This window comes from Bubalus kerabau, chromosome 13 (genome assembly GCF_029407905.1).
Source record: "Bubalus kerabau isolate K-KA32 ecotype Philippines breed swamp buffalo chromosome 13, PCC_UOA_SB_1v2, whole genome shotgun sequence".
NCBI lineage: Eukaryota > Metazoa > Chordata > Mammalia > Artiodactyla > Bovidae > Bubalus > Bubalus kerabau.
This window is the reverse complement of record NC_073636.1, coordinates 13,197,528-13,221,927: the sequence shown is the minus strand read 5'-3', so window position 1 is coordinate 13,221,927 and position 24,400 is coordinate 13,197,528. Positions and strand designations below refer to the sequence as shown.

Sequence of the window (24,400 nt, the reverse complement as noted above, 5' to 3'; positions counted from 1 at the left end):
AGGCAAGAGTACTGGAGTGGGGTGCCATTGTCTTCTCACCAGAGTCTAGGATCTGTCAGAAGAACAGAGGACTCAGTTGCCTACGGAGGTGAAAGTCCTAAAATCCAGCTGGGTGTATGAAGAACTGTTGCCTGCCCTAGATTCCCTGCTCCAGGTAAGGGCTACCAGATCTTAAGGAGCTGCAGGAATCGGGGTTTTGTGATCAGTAGCTCGATCAATATTTTTAACTATTGAGAATACATTAAAAAAATTTTTTTATTCTATTTACTTATTTGGCCAAGCTGGGTCTTGATTGTGGTGTGTGGGCTTCTCGTTGAGGTGGCTTCTCTTGTTGCAGAGCACAGCTCTAGGTGCACTGGCTTCGGTAGTTGTGACTCTAGGGCTCCAGAGAGTGGGCTCAGTAGTTGTCCTCATGGGCTCAGTTGCTTTTTGGCATCTGGAATCTTCCTGAATCAGGGATCAAACCCCTGTCCTCTGCATTGGCAGGCAAATTCTTATTCACTGTACATGCCACCAGGGAAGTCCTGGGAATACATTTGCAAGCCAAACTAGTCCTACATTTAAGCTAGATTCAGCCTATAGGAAGCCAGGCTGTATTGACTCACTTACTCCGTCTTGACCCGTTTTTGCTGTTTTCTTCTAAGAGCTTCTGGAGTGCTGCTTCCTCCCCTCCCCTCCTCTACGCTGTGTCCCTCTGTTCTTGCACCCGTCACAGTGCCTTTAGTATTTGAGTTAATGTGCCTCCCCAATAAATTGTGAGTTGCTCCGTGACTCTACCTTCTCCTTATAGGGACCATTCCAGAACTCTGAACCTAATATTCAATTTTTTTTAAGTCCCAGTAAACCAACAGAATGGAAAATATGATACTGCAGCTAAATGACAAGCTGCAGACAATGAGCAATTTAGTAGGCGGCAGGCTGCCTTTGTTTTTCTCCACTGACAGTTCTGTCCCCAAGATTATCAAGGACCTTCTGGGTGCTAAATCTCTAGGACACTTCAGTCCTATCCTAGCTTGACCATTTTGTAGCCATTTGATAATGTTGAACACTCATCTTCATTTTGAAACTCTTGGATCTCATGACACCCTCTTATGTTCTGTTAATACTTCTGGAAATTCCTTTTACATCTCTTATATCGCCTCTCTGTGTGTTTCAACCCCTTAATCTTTTATTTTGGAGATTTTCAAACCTACAGAAACATTGAAACAGAAGTACAAACACAGGTACACACATCACCTAGATTCACCAATTATAAATATTTTGCCACATTTACTATATACATCCATACATATAGAACTTTTTTTTCAGAAGTATGAAAATAAATTGCAAACATCTTGACATTTAACCCAGAAATACTCCAGCATGTATCTCCCCAGAGAAGGACATTCCCCTCCATAACCGTGTGTCATGGCTTCAGTTCTCCAATTCTGAGGTGGAGATTGACCTGCAGGTTTATCAAGTGCTCCTAGGGTCTACGCCTGTACAAGGAAAGGGGTTTCCAATGCACTTTTCAGAGGGACCTCAGGCAATCCCATAGGGAGCTCTAACTCGGGATTGACCCTTCACCTCTGTCCTGAGTTGGAACAAAGGGGCTGGACCTTTATATTCCCATTTTAGCAAATCATTACCTGAGGAGAGCATATGATATGAGACAATTCCAGGGAACATGGAAGCCTTCAGTCCTTCAGGGGAGTGGGCAGTGCATTAAGATAGCCTGTACTGTGTTAGTCCCTTCTGACTGCTGTAACTCAGACTGGGTCATTTATCAACATTTATTTCTCACAGTTCTGGAGGCTGGAAATCTGAGATCAGCATTGTCTGGTGAGGGCCCTCTCCTGGGGCACAGAATTTTCAGGTTGTATCCTCACAAGGTGGGAGGAGCCGGGGAGTTCTGTTGGATCTCTTTTATTACAGCATTAATCTCATTAATGAGGGCTACACTCTCCGGACCTTCCCCAAGTCCCCACCTTATAACACCGTCACACTGGGCATCAGTTATTGTAAAATATTGGCTGCATTCTCTGTGCTTTGTATCACATCTTTGTGTTTTATTTCATAATAGCAGTTTGTCCCCCTGAATCCCTTTCCCCTATTTTGCCCCTCCCCCAACCCCTGGGCTTCCCGGGTGGCCCAGCGATAAAGAACCCACCTGCCGATAAAGGAGACACGGATTCAATCCCTGGGTTGGGATTGAATTTCCTTCCTGGAGAAGGAAATGGCAACCCACTTCTGTATTCTTGCCTAGGAAATGCCATGGACAGAGAAGCCTGGCAGGCTACTGTCCAAGCGATGGCAGAGTTGGACACAAGTGAGCGACTGAGTGTGCACACACACCAACTTCTTTAAGTCTTTAAGTGTACCACTGACTTCTACCTCCCCCGACCCCCAATGGAAGTGAAAGTTCAGTCATGTCCGACTCCTAGCAACCCCATGGACTGTATAGTCCATGGAATTCTCCAGGCCAGAATACTGGAGTGGGTAGCCTTTCCCTTCTCCAGGGGATCTTCCCAACCCAGGGATCAAACCCAGGTCTCCCACATTCCAGCTTGATTCTTTTATCAGCTGAACCACAAGGGAAGCCCGAGAATACTGGAGTGGGTAGTCTATCCCTTCTCCGGCACATTTTCTCAACCCAGGAATCAAACTGGAGTCTCCTGCATTGCAGGCAGATTCTTTACCAACTGAGCCATCAGGGAAGCCCTGTTAAGTCAGTTTAACCAGTCTGAAAAAGTTGTCCTCTGCCTTCCCACTGCCACAGTTCTTACCCAGAAGCCAGGGAACCAGCGTGGGGGTTGTACCAACCTGCACGTTCGGGATCCACCTCATGCCTGGGGCTCTGTGTTCCATCTGCCACTCCCAAGGCAGTCTTTGTAGTGGCCGAGGGGCTGAGCCAGCTCCCAAGTCCTGTCCTAGCATCCACTCCCTCAAACCCTTCCTGTGAGCACCGTCCCAAATCAGACCCGCCCCCAAGGTGTGTTCTGAGACAGATCTCAGACGCAGGGTCTGAGATGGAGACTAGCGAAGGGGTGCTCTTGAGATCACTGCCTGGATAAAGGGAAGGAGTCCAGCTGGGGAGGGAGATGCTGAGCTGCAGCCCATCCTCAGGAAAGATCTCAGCAAACCCCACAGAGAGCTTTAGAACTATCCTGAGCTCAGGCAAGGGGGCATGGCTTTACTCCCACGGTGATCAGGCCATGGGTGTGGGCTGCCCAGGAGTGGAGCCATGACCGTGGGCAAGGTGGTCTCCAGCTGAGGCAGTTCCAATGAGCTTTGTCAGCTGAGGGCTGTGTGCGTCCAGAATTCTCGGAAGCTAAGGGAATACTTCCTTCCGTCCAGCTGAAGGGAGGATCCTTGAAGTGTATCTCAACTTCCATTACCCCACCATCCAAACAATCACATAAAGCAAACACAAGATTGATAACAGTCACCCTGACCCAATGTGAAGTAGCATTCTTAAATTTTACCATTGTTCCCAAATGTCTTTTATAGCTTTTTTTTTTTTTTTTAATCTCTGACCTATTCAAGACTCATTCATTGCACTTAGGTTTTTTTTTTTTTTTTTTTTTGGTTGTGCCAAGCGCCTTACAGGTTAGTCAGTCCCAAGCAGGAATCAAACCCAGTTCCAAGGCAGTGAAAGCCGCTGGAGTCCTAACCACTGGCCCACCAGCAAATTCGTTTTCCTCTCTTGGTAGGCCAATCCCACCAGTTGTTTGTCTTTTGCTTGTTGGTTTTTTGTTTGGTCTTTCATGACGTTTACTTTTTTGCAAAGTCCAGGACAGTTATCTTAATAGGATGTCCAGTCTTTTATTTGTCTAATACAAGGATCTTCCTCACTGCCCTTTGATACCCATCCCAGCCTTCCTGTTGCTCCCCTGTCTCTAATCTCTGACAACCACTAGTCTATTCTCCACTTTTAAAGTTTTGTCATATAAAAAAATGCTACATACATGGAATCATAGAGTGTACCTTTCAGAATTCCCACCATAATTCCCTGGACATTCATCTAAGTTACTGTAAACTAAGGTTTTTCACCTCATTCTTTTAAAAGTGGGTTTTGTCTGATTTGTGGATGTTTAAAAAAATACAACTATATTCAAATTTTATTTGTATTGCAAATGTCTTCCCTCAGTATTTCGATAATTTTAATAAAGCCCGATTGTCAAGACTTTTTAAAATTATATATATATATATATATATATATATTTTTTTTTTTTTGCCATGGGACATATGGGATCTTAGTTCCCCAACCAGGTATGGAACCGTGGTCCCCTGCAGTGGAACCATGTAGGTCTTAACCTCTGGACTGCCAGACAAGTCCTCCTCATTGGGGGATTTTTTTACCTGCTGCCTCAGATGGTAAAGAATCTGCCTGCAATGAAGGAGACCTGGGTTCGATTCCTAGGTTGGGAAGATCCCCTGGAAAAGGGAATGGCAACCCACTCCAATATTCTTGCCTGGAGAATTCCATGGACAGAGGAGCCTGGCAGGCTATAGTCCATGGGGTTGCAGAGAGTTGGACACGACTGAGTGACAAACACTTTCACTATACCCAAAAGGCTTACATTTTTATTATGTCTTTGAACCAGACATATAGAGGACTGTAATTATTATATCTTCAGAATTTAAGAGTGCTAACACAGAGAAGCTGAGAAGGCAATGGCACCCCACTCCAGTACTTTTAAGCCTAGAAAATCCCATGGACGGAGGAGCCTGGTAGGCTGCCGTCTATGGGGTTGCACAGAGTCAGACACGACTGAAGCGACGCAGCAGCAGCAACACACACAAGATCAGTAAACATGATGATCACTTAAGTGTATCGGGTAACATTTAAACAGCTACAGCACTCATCCCATGTCAGATTCTAAGTATTTTGCAAATATTGATTCATGTAGTCCTCATAACAACCCTATAAGATAAGTCCTATTTTAATCATTTTACAGATGATAAAACTGAAAGATTAACTCACCCAAGGTCACACAGCTGGTAAGGGCTGAACTAGGATTCTAACCCAATTTGCCCCAAAGTTTATGCTCCATGTTAAGAGCTTATGGAAAAACCCAAATGAACTTTTTTGGCCAACCCAACACATAGTCTGAGTCACTGATCAATTAAGTACACAGAAGTATTCATCCAAATGTGCAGAGACTTGCCCAAAGATGCTTATTAACAATCATCGTGGCAACATTTCAGAGCAACGCAGGTAGAGACCTAAGTTTTCAGAGGAAAACAAGTGTCACAAAAACTCAGAAATCAAAATGGCTCTTAAATCATTTCAGGGAAGCTAGAAAATGACACTGAGATTCTGTTCAGTTTACCTTCCTCTGGCAACCTTCTTCTTAATGGTTTTAAGAGTAATATAAAGTGTTGACGATGGGTTTTATGTATATTTTTTATAGTTATGTAGTCTTTTGTAATTCCTGTATTACTTTTGCAATAAAAAAACCCCTAAAAAAGTTAAGTGTTAGTCACTCAAGTCATGTCTGACTCTTTGCAACCCCATGGACTGTAGCCCTAAATCCTCTTAAATAGGAAAAAAAAATCCCAACATTTTGGCAGGGCCAGCTCGTTCTGTAGAATAGCTCACGTGCCCAAAGTTAATGGCTATCTAAATGTGAATGTGAAGTGAATACCCTACTGAAATGGTTCTCAGTCCTTGGAAAAGATTTAAACATTTATTTAGAGTCAGTGCGTCCCTGGAATTCTCCACCCTCTATACAACAGTGAATGACTCGGACATGGCACTGTTGCCTTGCGCTGGTGGTCTTCTGAGGGTGACAGGCAGGGAGGCCTGGCTTGGGGTTGTGGCTGGCACCTCTTCCTTCCACTCTGTGACCCCTCAGAAGCCAGGCTTTCCATGGCTGTTAAGAAACCAAAAAATCACAATAGCCTCTTCAACTAGCTTCTTACTAAGAAATTTTAATACAAGTACGTTAATATTTTGAAGTGTTGTAAGATCTCAGTTTGAAAATGGTTGTTCTTATATAAAAATAGTAAAAAAAAAAAAAAAAAAAAGCAGTGATTTTATGTTGAGTCATTTATTGTAAGATAATTTACAAATATCTTGCTGTCTTTAGTAATCTGAACAATGGACCAATATATTCTTCTGACAAGGACAGCAGTAAGCTAAAAACAAAATCAGCTTGCTGAATTCTTCTTTACCTGAAAAATAAAAGTATACAACAAATAAAAATCAAACAATTTTTTTTTTTTGGAAATTAAACATATCAAGAGATAATATGTATCTAAAGTGGGACTTGAACTGACTCTACATAATAAACTGTTCCTCTATACACTAGTGGTTCTCAAGTTTTGGTGTGGGGACCTTTTCATGGGGTCTGTGAGGGCAAAACTAATTTCTGTAACAATGCTGCTTGCCTGTTTTATTCTCATTCTTAAGAGTACATGGTGGAGTTTTCCAGAACCTACATGACCTGCAATGTCAGAACAGAATGAATAGAGAAGTGGAGAGGACTGAGCTATCTTTTGCAGACTCAGACTTCAAGGGGTTCTGAGACCAGGAAGTCTGAGAACCACTGTTCTTCACCAGCCTGCTTTTAGTACTGCAAAGGAATGCTGATTCTTTATCCTTGTAGTTTTAATATATTTAAGAAGAAAAAAAAAAGACCCCTAGCATCAGCCATGTGCTCCCACAATCTGACTGCTGCCCTAATAGCCGGCCAGTCTCATCTCCCAAGAAATCAGTTTCCCTGTTGCTGAATTAGTTTCAATTCTCTCTGACTGGGTTTGTTTTCTGATGGGATGGGGGGAGGGTGTGAATTACCACTTTACCTCTTGTCTGAGGATGAAACTTGATTTTCATTAGTCCCTGGGTTATTATATTAGAAGGAAAACACAAACAGAAAACAAGCAGGTCAGGAAGCAATCCATGCTGGTTAATCATGTACAATTTCCAACTAGAAAAGCCCATTTCCTCATTCACTACCTTGAGTATATCACATAAATACTTACCAAAAGAGTTCCTTGAAACAGAGTCACTAATTGTTAGGAAACATTACAGACCTGAATCTGGTTAAAGTAATAAAACCATGTTCATGCAAGTAGGCAGGACTATGAAAGCATACTTTAAACCACAACTTTGCTATAAGTAGTATATAATTTTTTTTTTTTAATTTAAGCTAGCAACTAACACTTGGCACCTCAAATATGGTTTACTCATGCCTTTTATTACCAAATAGCGAAATGTGTTTGTATTAAATACTAGCCTTTAAGCAGAAGAGCTGACAGGTTACAGAGCATGCAAGTTCATTTCATATAAATAATCCATCATGAGGATTATTAAGGTCTGCATAGCTAACCTTTAATAAAGGATTTAGCCTGCCTTTCTAGAAAGTGAAAACTGAATAGTCAATTTCCAGTTATTTGAACTGTTATTAAAAGTCTCATTCTTCATGTCCCAATCTCCTTCTCATTTCTCTGCATTTGCTACTTTCAGTCAGGTCCCCATATTCCTAATCAAGAGCTGGGTCCTCCACTCTGCAGAGGCTGTAGCCTCCATTTATTCCGAGCATCCATTCCTCTTTCCCCTGGCTCTCTGCATCTCACAGCCCCCAGACCTTCAGAGTGCAGTTCTTTCCCCCAGGCCTAGGCACACTCGCCACCGGAGAAGCAGTAGAATGTACAGCAAGGAGGACACGAATAATACACCTGCTTAACCCCATCCTAGCTCGCATGTCATAGAAAACAACTGTGTTGCAGGGAGAGCATCTTAACTGTCTCTGTCAAGCTGGAAAGTGGCAGGACCACTCATCACTGCCTGGACGCTGATGCTAACAGAGCAGTAGTGACCAGGAGGACAGATGGTTCAAACGCAGGCTTGAAAGCAAAATAAGAGAAGGAAGGCTGTTTAGGACAGCAGAGCTGATGGAGCCAACCAACACTGACAGAATGGTCTCAACCAGTTTGTGTGTGTCTCTGGAATCCTGCCCATTTCCATCCTCCAGAGACAAAAAGGACCAACTTCTATGTCACCTTAGCGATGAACCTTTCCCTGAGTCTTAAACCTGGACCCACATACTCATATACTCAGCAAAGTGTTATTTCTGTCTCTTCTAAAATTCCAGTTCTTAATACACTCATGGCTCACCATTCATTCACTCCACAAATATTTACTAAGGAAGTGCATGCCAGGTGATGAAGCTACAAAAGTGAACGAGACATGGCCCCTCTCAAGCCACAGGACACAGACAAACCTAAGGGCAGTTCCTAATAAAATGGTGTAAGTACTGTGATGGAGGGAAACACGGGAAATAGCCCCACTCACACCACAAAGGAGGGTTTTCTGGGGGAAAGGAGTCCCCCAGCTCCGTTATGAAGGACAAACAGAAGTCAGTCAGGTGGAGGATTAAGGGTGCAGGGGAAAAAAAGAATGACATTTCAGGAAAAAGCATGTGCCACTTAAAAAATATATTTCCTAATTTGGGAGAGAAATGACAAAGATGCATTCAGAGGGCATAAAGGGGAGAAAGTCAAGGGATATTTAGAAGAAGGTAAGATTTAGAGAACGTGGTGACCAATTAGCAGGAGGTGAGAGAATGAGTCAAAGATTACTTAATACACATTTTATCTTTCAGCACAATTGTCTACAATTGTCTATGTTTTCTTATCCTATTAGGATGTAAACGCCTTGGGACAAAGGATCCCACCCTTTAGCACTATATGAGGCATGTAATGGGTGTTCAACGTAATCCTTTTTTATAGATTTCCCATTACTGTAACCCTGGTTACAAACATTAACATATCTAGCTAAACAACCAAGACATTTTCTTAAGGACAGCGGTATTTTAAGAACTATCGAAGGACAGTACTGATACAGAAAACTTACTTAAAAACTTCCTGACCCTACCACCATTCAATAATTTACAGATTTTAAAAAAAACAAACCGAAAACCAGTAACTCATAAACTAAGCCTGAATGTTTCAGCTGAAACAATCAAAAATACTCTAGAGATCTCATTTTCATCAAATCTTTATATTCTAAGAGTAAGCAAACAAGATTAAGCAATAGATCATTTTTTTGCTGTAACAGACCAAAAAAGGGGAGAAGGGGACATAAACGAGCCAAGGATAAACGAGCAGGCACTATGAGACAAGAATGCTGAAGGCAACGCTCAGTTACTTACAGAGCCGCAGCACCAGAGATGATTTCTATCAGCTCTTTGGTGATGACAGCTTGGCGGGTGCGATTGAATGTCAGAGTCAATTTGTCAATCATTTCAGCTACAAACAAAACAGAAGATTAGACAACAAGATCTAAAACCAGAAAAGAATACCTTGCTCACTAACTCATTCATGAGATGTAAGTTGTTTAATTAAAAAATAAGATTCTGTCTCTTTTCAGGTAGTAGAACTGGCCTCTTGAAAAATGTTATGGAGACATATTTTTTTTGTATCTTCCAAGAATTAAAGTACTTGCACACTTACTTCCTACCAAGTAAGACGTTACTTCCTTTAAGGAGAAGAATATAACTTTTCTATCCTCACAGGATCAGTGGCAGAGCCCAGGACCAGACCCCAGCTCTCCTGCTCCTCTTCCAGAATTGCTAACACCCTTTGATATGAGCGAGGGCCTCCATGCAGCCTCAGCAAAGGGAAGCCCTCAGACTGTGCCGGGCACTTACAAGCATTCTTGCTGGCATTGTCCATGGCCGTCATCCTGGCGCTCTGTTCACTCGTGGTGGATTCCTTCAGGGAGTAGTAGATGATGTTGGCCAGGCTGTATTCCTGGTAATTCCGCAGCACATCAGCATCAATGTCATCGTAGATACTCATGCTCTCTGTTGAAATGCAAAAACTGATTTAATCAAGAAGCTTCCTGGTGCAAAAATCCTTTATAATCACAGAGAAGTCAATGTGAGACTGGTTAAAAGACACAGTTCTAAAAGCTTCATCTATTTTCATACTACAGATTATAGCAGATTTTCAGTAAAACATGATGTGTAAACAAAGCACTTGGTATTCTACTTGAAATGCTTAACTTCATAAAACTCAAGAGGCTGACATTTAAAGTAACAGCCCTACATTTCACGGGTATAGAGCCTCTGGAGAGCATCTAGCAGAGTGCCCTGGACTAAGCCAGCACAGTCCGGGACCGAGTTTTTCAATAGAGAAATTAAGGAGAGAAATGAGACTTGTATACTGTGATATAGAAATCCCAACTCAATCATGTGGTTATTGGAGAAATTTGACAGTGTCAAGACAATGAGGGAGGGAAAGTTTTTCTGAGAATATGAGTCAAAGAGTTAGAGGCTGCTCTGCATTTCAGCAATTAGGCAGCAGAAATTTAGCAGCGCATTCAAAAAGTCTTCATTAGGGTAAAATGAGACAGGGCTGCATTTCGTTGACTTAAGATGCAGAGGATCATGTAACTCCTATTTTATATACCATGAAGAAATAAAGTAACACAGCCAATTAAAAATGATGTGTTACTGACTGGTAGAAGCACCTCAATTTTAGAGACATTAAAAAGTGTACCTCTTAGAATAGAAGAAATATAATATATAGGAGAGGAAAATGAAATTGATTCCCGAGTATTATTTCCAGAATGCTTCACTGAGCAATGGTGACTTTCATATATAATGTTGACCCCAATGGATATTTATTTATACAATGAATGTTTTATGGTTTCATGGAAGCTGCTAATAGATGGTGATAGAAACAACTCAACATTTTTGTTACTGCTGAAAAAAAGCCACCCTGACAAATACTGTTTTCCTCAATCTGCAAATCTCTCGTTTCATAGGAAAAATACTTGTCATACAAAATATACTTACCAGCACTTGAAATGGTGTCAAGGGAAAAGATGGGCTTTTCTTCTGTCTTGTAGGAGATGACAGACCTAGAAATGGCAAAAACTAATGTAAATTCCAAGATTATAATTTCACACTATTAAGGAGACATTTACTCAACTGAAAAAAATCTGAACATAAAAAAGCTTGGATTCCAACATTTTTCTTGCCTGAATCGGTTAAAGATGATAGACCCTTCATCAAATTCGTATCCAGAATTTAACAGCTCAAGGGCAATGACTGACGCATCCCCAAAGGTAGGGGGCCTCCTCCCCACTTCTTTGAATGTCACCAGAAACTGGTCAGAATGAGTCCTATGAGAAAACGAAGAGATCATATGTAACAGCTGAGCGGAATACTTCTGCGCAAGGAACAAGGCAAAAATACTCTATGAATCAAGTGTATTTTGAGTGGAGAATGCGGTGTTCACTGAATTAAGGTACCCCCTACGTTATTATGATCACCCATCCTTCAGAGCCTGCCCAGAACTGAGGACTCACAATCACCTTTTCTCGCCTTATCTCTCTCTCTGCCTTTACTCCTCTCCTGCCAATTCTAATTAACTGTTACTCATTTCTGGCATTTCCAGGCCATGACAACTCCTCAGAGTCCTCATTAAAAAAAAAAAAAAGCCCTTAGCTTCTGACACTCCTATTGTATTCCATTTATGGTTTGGAAGAAGGAGAAGCAAATGACAAGTAAAAAACAAGGGAAATCTACACATTCTAAGATATCCTGGAACAAAACTTGAAACAAAACAAAGCTTCTCCGTGTGTATAAAATGGCAACCAAAAAGACACCTTGCTTAAATCAACTATTAAAGAAAATGCCCTTTACTCACACCTGCAGCCTTCTGCATAAACAATATGTATTTATATTACCTGTGAAGTATACTCCTGATTTTATCACCAACTCCAATAATCTTAACTTCTTTCCCAGCTGCTGCAAGGTTGGCCGCCTCGCTTTTCATCTGTTTAGCAACCGAGGAGTGAATAGCACCACAGAGCCCTCGGTCCGAGGACACACCGATGATGAGGTGCTTCTTCTTGTCTTCAGGAGTCTTAATATCAGCCTTTTCATACAGAGCTTCAAAAAAAAAGGTGTAATTACACTAAATACAGCAATAACCCCTAATTCACAAAACGATGCCTTTACTTATCAAGTATCTTTGCACTTATTTCATTTACAAAGAGGTTGAAAACCATAAAGGTCTAAATCTCTGTTAAGAGGTCTCTAGACACAAAGTTATCTAAGCACTGACTAAAAGAAATCACTAGTACAATCAGCTTGTAAAGAGGCCAGACTTAGAGAAGTGACGACTTATCTAGACTTACCAAATTTTTAAATAATTAAAATCTTCAGAGTACAACCAAGAAAGCAGGGAGTAAATATTTACTGAACTATTCATATATCTGCACAGCGAGCTTTTATGAAAACTACTGACATTAAAATAATGGATGCCATTTTACTTTGGGTGTTACTTTTACAGCCTCACTTTGTTGGTCTGATCTTCGAAGAAGCAGAAGCCAAGAGGGATTCAAATAGGGTTCAATACACATGGATTTTACTGGGAAAATGCCTGAGAGAAGACACAGGAAGGAGGTCAGAAGAGCCATCACATTGCGATGCCTGTCTGACCAGTGGGAAGAAAGGTGAGGAGGCAGCTTCCTGGCCTGCAGAGCAGTCGAGGGAAAGCTCAGCAAGGCTGCCAGGGAGCCCCAGGTCTCCACAGAACATGCAGCCTGAGCACCCCATCTGTCAGGAGGAGCTCGTGGGAAGCATGTCTCGGGTGCAAACACAGGATGGTTTCAGCAGCTGTCTCTCTAGTTGGAAACTGCATCCTCATGGCTGCCACATGCCCCCACTTCAACGAAATTCCTATTACCCTTCTTCAATTAGAGCAGGACTCTCAAATTTCAATACCTGAGAACCCTCCATAAAAGGTGGAGAAAGGTACATATTAACTCTAAAGTTCAGGGAAGTGAAGAGAATATTCCTTTTAAGTTTCTTTTTATCTTTTATATTGTACAGCATAAAAAATAAAATTCCTATTTAAAGTTCTTAAATATTTTAAAGATTAGCCATTTAATATCCAGCAGTTAACATTTTTTCAGTTTGAAGGACTTAGAAGTTGACTGGCAGCCTTGACTTGAATTTTTAATGACCCAATCAAAAAATGGGCCAAAGAACTAAATAGACAATTCTCCAAAGAAGACATACAGATGGCTAACAAACACATGAAAAGATGCTCAACATCACTCATTATCAGAGAAATGCAAATCAAAACCACTATGAGGTACCATTTCACGCCAGTCAGAATGGCTGTGATCCAAAAGTCTACAAGCAATAAATGCTGGAGAGGGTGTGGAGAAAAGGCAACCCTCTTACACTGTTGGTGGGAATGCAAACTAGTATAGCCACTATGGAGAACAGTGTGGAGATTCCTTAAAAAACTGGAAATAGAACTGCCTTATGATCCAGCAATCCCACTGCTGGGCATACACACTGAGGAAACCAGAAGGGAAAGAGACACATGTACCCCAATGTTCATCACAGCACTGTTTATAATAGCCAGGACATGGAAGCAACCTAGATGTCCATCAGCAGATGAATGGATAAGAAAGCTGTGGTACATATACACAATGGAGTATTACTCAGCCATTAAAAAGAATACACTTGAATCAGTTCTAATGAGGTGGATGAAACTGGAGCCTATTATACACAGTGAAGTAAGCCAGAAAGAAAAACACCAATACAGTATACTAACACATATATATGGAATTTAGAAAGATGGTAACAATAACCCTGTATACGAGACAGCAAAAGAGACACTGATGTATAGAACAGTCTTATGGACTCTGTGGGAGAGGGAGATGGTGGGAAGATTTGGGAGAATGGCATTGAAACATGTATAATATCATGTATGAAACGAGTCGCCAGTCCAGGTTCGATGCACGATACTGGATGCTTGGCGCTGGTGCACTGGGACGACCCAGAAGGATGGTATGGGGAGGGAGGAGGGAGGGGAGTTCAGGATGGGGAACACATGTATACCTGTGGCGGATTCATTTTGATATTTGGCAAAACCAATACGATATTGTAAAGTTTAAAAATAAAATTAAAAAAAAAAAGAAAGATGAATTTTTAATATTATACCACAAATATTCTAATCAGATATCCAAGTCAATTTCTTCATTAAGCCCAGCAGAGAACAGGACTCATAAGAGCAAACAGCTGGTGTTGTTAAAGATGGCTAAAACCTAATGGAACAAGTCTCTCCTACACTGCTAAGTGAAACTAAATACAGTATTTTTATTTTTAAAAAAGTCTTCATTGATTTTGTTACAATATTGTTTCTGTCCAATGTTTTGGTTTCTTGGCCATGAGGCATGTGGGATCTAAGCTCCCTGACCAGGGACTGAACGTGCACCCCTTGCACAGAAGGTGAAGTCTTAACCAGTAGACTGCCAGGGAGGTCCCAGTATGGCATTTTCAAAGCAAGGAGTCATTTCAACTGAAGCATGGAACGCTATCATTTTCTCATACAAAACTTTCGGTAGCAGTATGAATGCATGCTCAAGAAATATGAACACAAGAAAACTCCTGCAGAAAGTTAATTTCTAACAGATTAATACAGATAATACAGATATATCTTTTTTCCTCCTTTACAGCTGCTCTTTCAACACTCTGTCCATATACTCAATCATAGCCATGACTGTTGAGTCAAATTCCACTGCAGGGTACCCCCACCCCAACCTGCAGTCCTAAAAGATCACATCATATTGTAACAGGATAAAATCAAGCATCTGAGTCTGATGCACTAAACCCCATGATCTTTTGATGGCATATTTAATAATCTAGGAACAATCTTTCAGAGTACTTTAAAAGGGAGATGAACACATACAGTGATGAATAGAGACAGGCTTGGATGCCAAGCCATGCAGGTAAAGTCACGACTGTACTGGACTTGGGTTTTCTCCTCTGCAAAGCTGGGGCTCCAATAGTGCCCGCCTGCACAGGGCTGCCATGACCGTGAGTGCCTGTAAGTGCTCAGGACCGCGATCTCTAGCTTAAAAGGTCTTTGTAATCTGACTGCACGCCCCTCTTACCCAAGGACCCCACTCCATACACTCGGGCGGGTTTTAGCTCCCTCTCAGCTCGGGCGTATTTCGCTGCTGCTACCATTTTCATAGACTTGGTAATCTTCTGGATGTTTTTGATTGATTTTAGTCGCCTGGTAACTGAAAAACATAAGTGCTGTGTTAAGATAAAGGAATTATGATTTCATTTGTGAATTTATGGAAATATTGTCCTAAACTGCAAGGTAGAATAACTAGCAGTTAGACCATCTGCCAAACTAGGCTTCATATTAGAGTTAACAGTCGAGTACCAGTAAGTCAGACCTTGCGCTATCTGGACAGCAAGCAAGAACAGCAATGTAACATTAAATTATGCATGTAAAACATTAAATGGCATTGAAAATGGCTTTCAACCAAAAACAAGTCCCATAACATTTTACCCGCCACACAGAGTACAGTTTTTTCTGATTATCATTCTACAGACAACAGAAGCACAGCCACCATGTGTTACGTCACAGCGGTTTCTTCCAACGCCACAGACACATGACATAGATTCACTGTCCATTTTAACCAAGTACGTAAACGGGCTAAAGCAGCACACTTTCAGAAGTATTTTTATTTGGCAAAATTTAGTTTTTCTTAATTCGCATATTGAGATAAAGTACTTACTATCTTTCAAAGTTGCCATATTTCGAACTTGGATCCTGAAAATAAAGATGGCAAAAATTTTTTTTTAGTTTTTTGGGAAAAAGCTCCAGAAACTTCCAAAGTTAATATATGGACTTAAAGAGTGGCCCATAAAGAAACAATCTATCAAATAATAAGACTCTCAATATATATGGATATATATAAACCCCCTAATATGGATATCAAGCCCTGTTTGAAAGGTCTGTTTCTAGTTGCCCTAACATAAAGCTTCCACTGAGGTCACATGGCATTCACACAGGCTCTATTTCCAACTCCATGTCTTAGCCTATATTGTTTCCATGACAGACAGTCCTTCCCCTTGTCAGGCTATCCAGTTATTCTTAAACTCAAGGTCAGCCACTTCTAAAAACGATTGCTCAGTTCCCAAGCAAGCTCCTGACTTCCTCATTTCACCAATAAATAACATAACACTTTAGGGTCAATCATACATTCTAACATGACCACATGTGTCAAAGCAGAATTTAAAAACCAATTCTTAACTGTTCCAACTCAATCCAGTGAGCTTTTATGGAGCAGATACTCTACTCCAGGACTTGGTCTCTGACCACAATAAGCATACTGCTGCTGCTGCTAAGTCGCTTCAGTCATGTCCGACTCTTAGCGACCCCATGGACTGCAGCCTACCAGGCTCCTCTGTCCATGGGATTTTCCAGGCAAGAGTACTGGAGTGGCGTGCCATTGCCTTCTCCCAATAAGCATACTATTATCTCATAAACAAGATTCATGCAAACTTAAGATTTACATAAATTTTACATTAAATATTTTTCTAGTCTTTAAAGCGCTAACACATAAAAGTCAAAAATAGTAACAGTTAAAGATAAATATGAGAGGCTCTTCCCCTTACTGGTGAAGACAACATGTTATAGAACATACATCATCTTTCAGCTCTTAAATCCATCAAGCACCTGTTGGCCTGGAAATCGCCAAGGAAGAACTGAGGAATCTATACATCTTGCCTGGAGAATCCCAGGGACAGGGGAGCCTGGTGGGCTGCCGTCTATGGGGTCGCACAGAGTCGGACATGACTGAAGCGCCTTAGCAGCAGCATACATTGTACATAAAGGAGGGCCTTAGGGCATTCCAAGGAACTGTTTGCAGTTTTGAAGCTGGAGACACGGCCTGCATTAGTAAGTTTAAATATTATTTTATAGGTAGTGGGGAAATGATGAAACTTTAGTTGTTCAGTAAAGTACCTCAGATGGCAAGGAAAAGCACAGAATGATACTGAATCTTGATGACACAGAGGCCACAGGGGCAGCTGCTTGCAGTTTCCAGACAAGAGAAGGCAAGACCCTGGACCGAGAGGCTGGCAAAGCAAGGGGAGCCTAGATCTAAGACCAAGCGGACCCAAAGGTTTCTAACTTAAGACCTGAGTGGACAGTGTTGTCATTTAACCAAGACAGAAAAGCTAGGTAGGGGGGATTCTCACTTGTGACAATGAGTTTTGAATGCGATATTGTACTATGGGACCAGGTGGAAATGTGATCTGGGTCTGTGGAAAATACGAGGTATTTTGAGATTAGAGACAGATTTGTAACTATCAACAGACATGATGGTTGATGCAAAAAAAAAAAAAAAAAATTAAAATAGAAAAACAAAACAAAAAGAGCTGATCTGAGCTCTCTTTAGGGAGAGCTTGCTCTACTGAATATAGTTTTTGCAAATGAGAAGATAAAGGAAGTTCTGAATCAGCTGTGTGTCCCAGAAAATTGTCTTATGTCCTGAGAAATCGTCGGGAGATTATCCAAGAAACCGGAAGCTTACCCAGTACAATGGAGGGCAAATTGCACAGATAGTGGACTGCCATGATCTCCTATGATCACATGGCAGTGTGAGAAAAACCGAAGGAGCCAGTACAGGATGGGGTCTGCGAGATTCACTGCAGACAGCTTGGAAGAATTTTAAGGAGCGTATAATGCTGAGGAACATTTCATGCAAAGATGGGCTTGATAAAGGACAGAAATGGTATGGACCTAACAGAAGCAGAAGATATTAAAGAGACATGGCAAGAATACACAGAAGAACTGTACAAAAAAGAGCGTCACGACCCAGATAATCACAATGGTGTGATCACTGACCTAGAGCCAGACATCCTGGAATGTGAAGTCAAGTGGGCCTTAGAAAGCATCACTATGAACAAAGCTACTGGAGGTGATAGAATTCCAGTGGAGTTATTCCAGATCCTGAAAGATGATGCTGTGAAAGTGCTGCACTCAATATGCCAGTAAATTTGGAAAACTCAGCAGTGGCCACAGGACTGGAAAAGGTCAGTTTTCATTCCAACCCCAAAGAAAGGCAATGCCAAAGAATGCTCAAACTACGGCACAATTGCACTCATCTCACATGCTAGTAAAGTAATGCTCAAAATTCTCCAAGCCAGGCTTCAGCAATATGTGATGTTCCTGATGTTCAAGCTGGTTTTAGAAAAGGCAGAGGAACCAGAGATCAAATTGCCAACATCCGCTGGATCATTGAAAAAGCAAGAGAGTTCCAGAAAAACATCTATTTCTGCTTTCTTGACTATGCCAAAGCCTTTGACTGTGTGGATCACAATAAACTGTGGGAAATTCTGAAAGAGATGGGAATACCAGACCACCTGATCTGCCTCTTGAGAAATTTGTATGCAGGTCAGGAAGCAACAGTTAAAACTGGACATGGAACAACAGACTGGTTCCAAATAGGAAAAGGAGTTCGTCAAGGCTGCATATTGTCACCCTGTTTATTTAACTTATATGCAGAGTACATCATGAGAAACGCTGGACTGGAAGAAACACAAGCTGGAATCAAGATTGCCGGGAGAAATATCAATAACCTCAGATATGCACATGACACCACCCTTATGGCAGAAAGTGAAGAGGAAGTAAAAAGCCTCTTGATGAAAGTGAAAGTGGAGAGTGAAAAGTTGGCTTAAAGCTCAACATTCAGAAAACGAAGATCATGGCATCTGGTCCCGTCACTTCATGGGAAATAGATGGGGAAACAGTGGAAACAGTGTCCGACTTTATTTTTTTGGGCTCCAAAATCACTGCAGATGGTGACTGCAGCCATGAAATTAGAAGACGCTTACTCCCTGGAAGGAAAGTTATGACCAACCTAGACAGCATATTCAAAAGCAGAAACATTACTTTGCCAACAAAGGTTCGTCTAGTCAAGGCTATGGTTTCTCCTGTGGTCATGTATGGGTGTGAGAGTTGGACTGTGAAGAAGGCTGAGCGCCGAAGAATTGATGCTTTTGAACTGTGGTGTTGGAGAAGACTCTTGAGAGTCCCTTGGACTGCAAGGAGATCCAACCAGTCCATTCTGAAGGAGATCAGCCCTGGGATTTCTTTGGAAGGAATGATGCTGAAGCTGAAACTCCAGTACTTTAGCCACCTCATGTGAAGAGTTGACTCATTGGAAAAGATTCTGATGCTGGGAGGGATTGGGAGCAGGAGGAGAAGGGGACGACAGAGGATGAGATGGTTGGATGGCATCACTGACTCAATGGACGTGAGTCTGAGTGAACTCCGGGAGTTGGTGATGGACAGGGAAGCCTGGTGTGCTGCGATTCATGGGGTCGCAAAGAGTCAAGCACGACTGAGCAACTGATCTGATCTGATCTGATGTGAACATAAAAATTAAGGAAGAAGCAGCATCCACTAATTCCTGAGGAAAAGAAAATTATGAAGTATCTGCAATCTGAATACTGAATGCCGGGGTGGAAGTCCAACCCCTGGCTCTCCATCAAATGACTTCCAGAACTTTACTACCATCCACGATCCATCCTCATTAGGCTTCTACCTTCTCACATTAGTTTATATAGATAAAACATGTACGTACAAATTCATTTTCATTTTTCAGTGGATACATCTGGGTCCCCACAAGCATTTCTCCCCCTACCCTCACTTCTTTACAAATACTCATTTAATCCTCACACCAATCCAATTAATGGGGCACTCCATTACCCCCATGTAACAGATGGGGAAATGATAAAGACACTGAGTAAGCTGCACAAGGCCGCACAGCGAGGCAGTCAGGATTCAAGCCTGAGGGTGGCCAAGACTGCAACCGGGCAGTTTGGCACCGCTCCGCCTGGCATGCTATACACTGCTGCCTCATGCTTTTACATTTAAAAGTAAGTGTCTGCTATCTCAGTTTCAGATGAAGGCCTGCCTTCTCTCCTCTGAAACGCCTTCTCCCTTCCTTTCCAACATCTACATGTCCACTTATGGCCATTGGTTTCCTAATATAAAACAGTTCCATCTTAGAGAAGGTGCAACACTGAGAAATAGAAACATATTTTCCCTCTGACGCAGAAAAATCAAAAACTCCCTCCCCAACCAAATTTCTTATTTCCATTCTCTTAAATGAGCTTTTAAAAAAAGGTTTAATTTTCAAAAATTTAGTTGTTATTTTACTGACACCCTAAACAATTAAAATAATTTTAACCTACCATTCAGTTAATATTAGTATGCTAACGTCTCTGGAACAATAACAAACTGCACATTAACCTAAACAGAACCAAGGACATGCCTCTTCCTGGTTCTATAAAGGCAAAGGTGTACTTCCTTTTCAGATTAATTCTGTGGAGTATGAAACATTAAGACGGCTTTAATTGCTGAATTCAAAAGGCGATTACAGTGACTAGGAAGTGGCAGGAGCAAAACAGACACCAGGCACGCAGAATGATGGAATATGTCCATCCAAAAAAAGGAAGAGGACAGAGTCTACTCTCCAAGGTGGAACACTGATGTCTGATGAATATTCACAACCTACCAATTTGATGAAGGTCAGGACTTCCACATGTATTTGCTCACTGGGGTTCCAGTTTAAGCTCCCTGCCCCCCACAGTAGTTATCTTAGACAGAAAGTGAAAGTGAAGTCGTTCAGTCGCAACCGATTCTTTGCGACCCCAGGGACCTACCACACTCCTCCGTCCATGGGATTTTCCAGGCACGAGTCCTGGAGTGGGTTGCCATTGCCTTCTCCATTGCAGACAGAGAGCACGCTCAAATGATCCTTTACTAAAGGATCCTCAAATGATTACAGGTTTTTAAAAAGTGATTTTGTACAGTTAAAGGTAAAATATTTTGTACTCATTTCAGAAACTGTCCATTTTTAAAAGATCAACTTGGCTGACTTAAAGTTCTAAAAATATTTACAGGTTACATTCATGCACAGCAAGATGGGAAAGAAGGAAGGAGAGCTGACATTTGCAGACCACTGCTGCATGTCAGACACGCTGTCCTACAAACTTCATCAGGACCATGTCTGTCTGTTCTTCACATTTCAGCACTTTGCCCAGTGTCAACTTGGTGCTGGGCAAGCACCCAACAAATGTGTGCCGAGTGATGAAGAAATGGGGCAACCTATGAGTGAGACTCCAGCTAAGCTGACTTCATCCCCATGAATACTCTTTTCAACATTAGGGGAAAGAAAATTTGACTTCCACGGCAAACCCACTAACATCTGTGTGTAGGTTTTTCACATCAAATTTAGTTTCTTCATTACCCTGAAAATCTTTTATCAGTTATCTGCTTAATGAAAACATACCTATTTTAATTAATGTATTAGAGTCCCTTCTCATAAATTAGGATACACACATCTAGTGCTGTGGCTTCTTAGAATTCTCCTATACTGTAAAACCAAGTAATTGCTAAAACACCCAGTCGACAGCTAACAATCCCCTTAGCACCCTATCTGCAATCCTTCCAGACTGCCTAGCTTCAAAATATTTCATCCTATTACAGAGCACCACCACAAACCAACATTTATCTGCCTATTGCCAGGCCTTGTAACATGACTTTTTCTGGGGATGGAGGAGAAACCAACGTTTACTTAAATCCCTAAAACTTGCATAGCAATGGACAGATGTCGCTTACAAGTCTGTCTATCTCCTCCTCCTCGGGACCTTATGATGATGTCATGACCTTGCAGGGCTACTGTTTCAGCACAACGGTTTCGAGATAGTTAAGGTATCTTTCCCTTCCTCGCCTTAATATTTTTAAGGTCTCTTTTGCTGCCCACGAGGGCACTTATTTCATTCACCAGTGCCCAGCAAGGCTCCTGCTGCAGAATCGGTGCTCAACACGGGCTGGGAGTTCACTGCCCTCTGCACCGCAGGGTTTCAAACGGCGTCAAGGACAAAAGCACTCCTTAACCTTCCGTTGGACCTTCCCTGGGGCCCTCCAAAGGCCTCCCCGAGGCCCGTCGCCCTGGCGAGCAGCAGAGGCTTCCGAGGCGTCTAATTAGTCGCTGAGGAGATCCAAGGCCGCTCTGCAATTGACTGGGCCCAAGGTCCACTACCGAGGTCCCTGACGACCACTCCGCTCGGCCCTCACCCCGCCCCGGCCCGTCTCAGGAGACGAGGCGCGACCTCGCCGTCTCCGCTGCCCTCGCGCGCCCTTCTGTTCCGAGCGCCTCTTGCAGCCGGCCTCCGCGAGACCGGGGCCTGGCCAGCCCTGAGACCCCGGTTCAGTCCGAGTCGCCTCCCCACTTGCTTCCCCTACCCGAGCTCTCCCACCCCTCGCAACCCTCTCATCCCCGCTGCGACCTGCCATTACCATTGTGGCTGCACGGTCCAGGCCGAGAGGCCAGCGACGCCCGCCCGAGAGAACATGGTGACGCCGGCCCTGCTGAAGGTCGGTCAGACAGGCCTCACCGCGCGTGCGCGGAAGCTGCGTTACGCGTCCCGCCCACCCCGCTGTCTCCCTGAGCCTCGCTTCTTCCCGCCGGACTGAAGGAAGCCTCGCGAGCGTCCGGCGCCCAGCTTCCCGAGGCCCCGCCTCCTTCCTACTGGCGGGTGGTATTTGTCCCTCCCACTCCCGCTTGCCCTGTTCCGCTTCCGGTCGTCTAGGCGCTGGCTCCGGAAGGTTGTTGTGGTGGTCGCGATGGGGAAGTCAGATTTCCTCACCCCGAAGGCTATCGCCAACAGGATCAAGTCCAAGGGGCTTCAGAAGCTGCGCTGGTATTGCCAGATGTGCCAGAAGCAGTGCCGGGACGAGGTAAGCGGGCGCGGGGTGGCCCCGCGCGCACCCCCGCGCCTCTCCGGCGGTACCCCACTGGGGATGCAGGCTGAGGTGCCAGACGCCGCGGCGACCGCCTGGGTCTCCCGCCCCCAGGCATGGGGGCTGCGCAGGGCGAGCCCGGGACTCCACTCAGTAGGGCTGTACTTCCCTTCAACCGCCCGTCCTGGCGGAGAAGCCGGGTTTGGACACCTCCTTCCTCCTCAGTGTGATCACCCCCAAAGGAATAAAGAATGAAAAGGTTATAACCCCAAAAGGAATAAAGAATGAAAAGGTTTTGCATCCCCCTTGAGAAGCGACGTCAGTCAGGCTGTCAAGAAACGCGGGATGAGCCGTGCGGCGCTGGACGCCCTGGAATAACAACACCTTCTCAGACTTGGCTTGGCTCTTAGACATAATCAGGGTACAGACCAGAACTAAGCCCTTGCAAGCTAATCACCTAACAAGCCTTTGTCGAGCGCCTGCAACATGCCAGGTCTGGGATGTTTTCTGCGGGTGGCTTGTGGACTCAGGAGTCAGAACCAGGAGGCGGAGCTGTGTTCCCTTACAAGTTACTTGCTGTCTCTCCACCTGTTTACTTATCTGAAAAGTGAGACTAGTAATTGTCCGTTCTCATGAGACTGAGTTTTAAATGAGTAAATTATGTGCAAAGTGGCTGAGGGGCAGATATTGAGAAGCTTTGTAGACTGTGCTGTGGAGCACTTTTTCCCCATTATTTAGGTGGATGATAAAAGCACCTGGAAAAATTGACTGCAGGCTAGTGACGGGATCCTATTTTTCTCTGGATGTTGAATTGGGTAGGAAAGGAAGAACAGTGGACACTTGGAATAATGTAATCCAGTGTTTCTGCAAGTGAGGGATGAGATACTTTAGATGGGACTCAATGTTGAATGACACTGATAACAGTTTTTCTCTTTCATTTCTCTTTGGTTCTCTTTACTACTACTCACAGTAAAATTCTCACACAGAAAACTAGTACAGGGAAATCCGTATACCCTTTACCCAGATTTAACATTTGAAGTATTTTGCTGTGTCCTTTTCCCTGAAATATTTTAAGGTAAATTACAAACATCAGGATATTTCACTTAAAATCAGTTTAAATCAGTTCAGTTCAGTCACTTAGTCATGTCCAACTCTTTGCGGCCCCATGGACTGCAGCACGCCAGGCCTCCCTGTCCATCGCCAACTCCCAGGGTTTACTCAAACTCTGTCCATTGAGTCAGTGATGCCATCCAACCATCTCATCCTCTGTCATCCCCTTCTCCTGCCTTCAATCTTTCCCAGCTTCAGGGTCTTTTCCAATGAGTCAGATCTTCCCACCGGTGGCCAAAGTATTGGAGTTTCAGCTTCAGCATCAGTCCTTCCAATGAATATTCAGGACTGATTTCCTTTAGGATGGACTGGTTGGATCTCCTTGCAGTCCAAGGGACTCTCAAGAGTCTTCTCCAACTCCACAGTTCAAAAGCATCAATTCTTTGGCGCTCGGCTTTCTTTATAGTCCAACTCTCACATCCATATACGACTACTGGAAAAAGAATAGCTTTGACTAGACAGACCTTTGTTGGCAAAGTAATGTCTCTGCTTTTTAATATGGTGTCTAGGTTGGTCATAACTTTTCTTCCAAGGAGAAAGCATCTTTTAATTTCATGGCTGCAGTCACCATCTGCAGTGATTTTGGAGCCCCCCCAAAATAAAGTCAGCCACTGTTTCCACTGTTTGCCCATCTATTTGCCATGCAGTGAAGGGACCAGATGCCATGATCTTCGTTTTTTGAATGTTGAGTTTTTAAGTCAGCTTTTTCACT

The 24,400-nt window shown here is 43.0% G+C and overlaps 2 protein-coding genes across 6 annotated transcripts in view; one reads left to right on the top strand and one right to left on the bottom strand.

The window, feature by feature from the left end:
• Positions 1 to 6,019: 6,019 nt before the first annotated feature.
• Positions 6,020 to 22,302, bottom strand: ATP5F1C (ATP synthase F1 subunit gamma). Of its 3 annotated transcripts, XM_055543517.1 has the most exons (10): positions 22,135 to 22,301; positions 15,554 to 15,588; positions 14,915 to 15,046; positions 11,687 to 11,891; positions 10,976 to 11,119; positions 10,791 to 10,855; positions 9,639 to 9,794; positions 9,141 to 9,237; positions 6,790 to 6,826; positions 6,020 to 6,159 (listed from the first exon to the last, which is right to left on the bottom strand). In XM_055543517.1, exons 1-9 carry the CDS (start codon positions 22,188 to 22,190, stop codon positions 6,820 to 6,822), a joined length of 897 nt encoding a protein of 298 aa, XP_055399492.1. In that variant the 5' UTR covers positions 22,191 to 22,301; the 3' UTR covers positions 6,020 to 6,159; positions 6,790 to 6,819. The 3 variants fall into 3 exon arrangements, with proteins under 3 accessions (XP_055399492.1, XP_055399493.1, XP_055399495.1); XM_055543518.1 differs by lacking the exon at positions 6,790 to 6,826 and having other exon boundaries at positions 22,135 to 22,302; XM_055543520.1 differs by lacking the exons at positions 6,020 to 6,159; positions 6,790 to 6,826 and having other exon boundaries at positions 9,137 to 9,237; positions 22,135 to 22,302.
• KIN (Kin17 DNA and RNA binding protein) overlaps positions 22,288 to 24,400 on the top strand; it is a 34,663-nt gene continuing 32,550 nt past the window's right edge. For all 3 annotated transcript variants that reach the window (XM_055543515.1, XM_055543516.1, XM_055543514.1), the window contains exon 1: positions 22,288 to 22,575. In XM_055543515.1, coding sequence (XP_055399490.1) covers positions 22,462 to 22,575 — 114 coding nt within the window. In that variant the 5' untranslated portion in view covers positions 22,288 to 22,461. The remainder of the gene's footprint in view (positions 22,576 to 24,400) is intronic.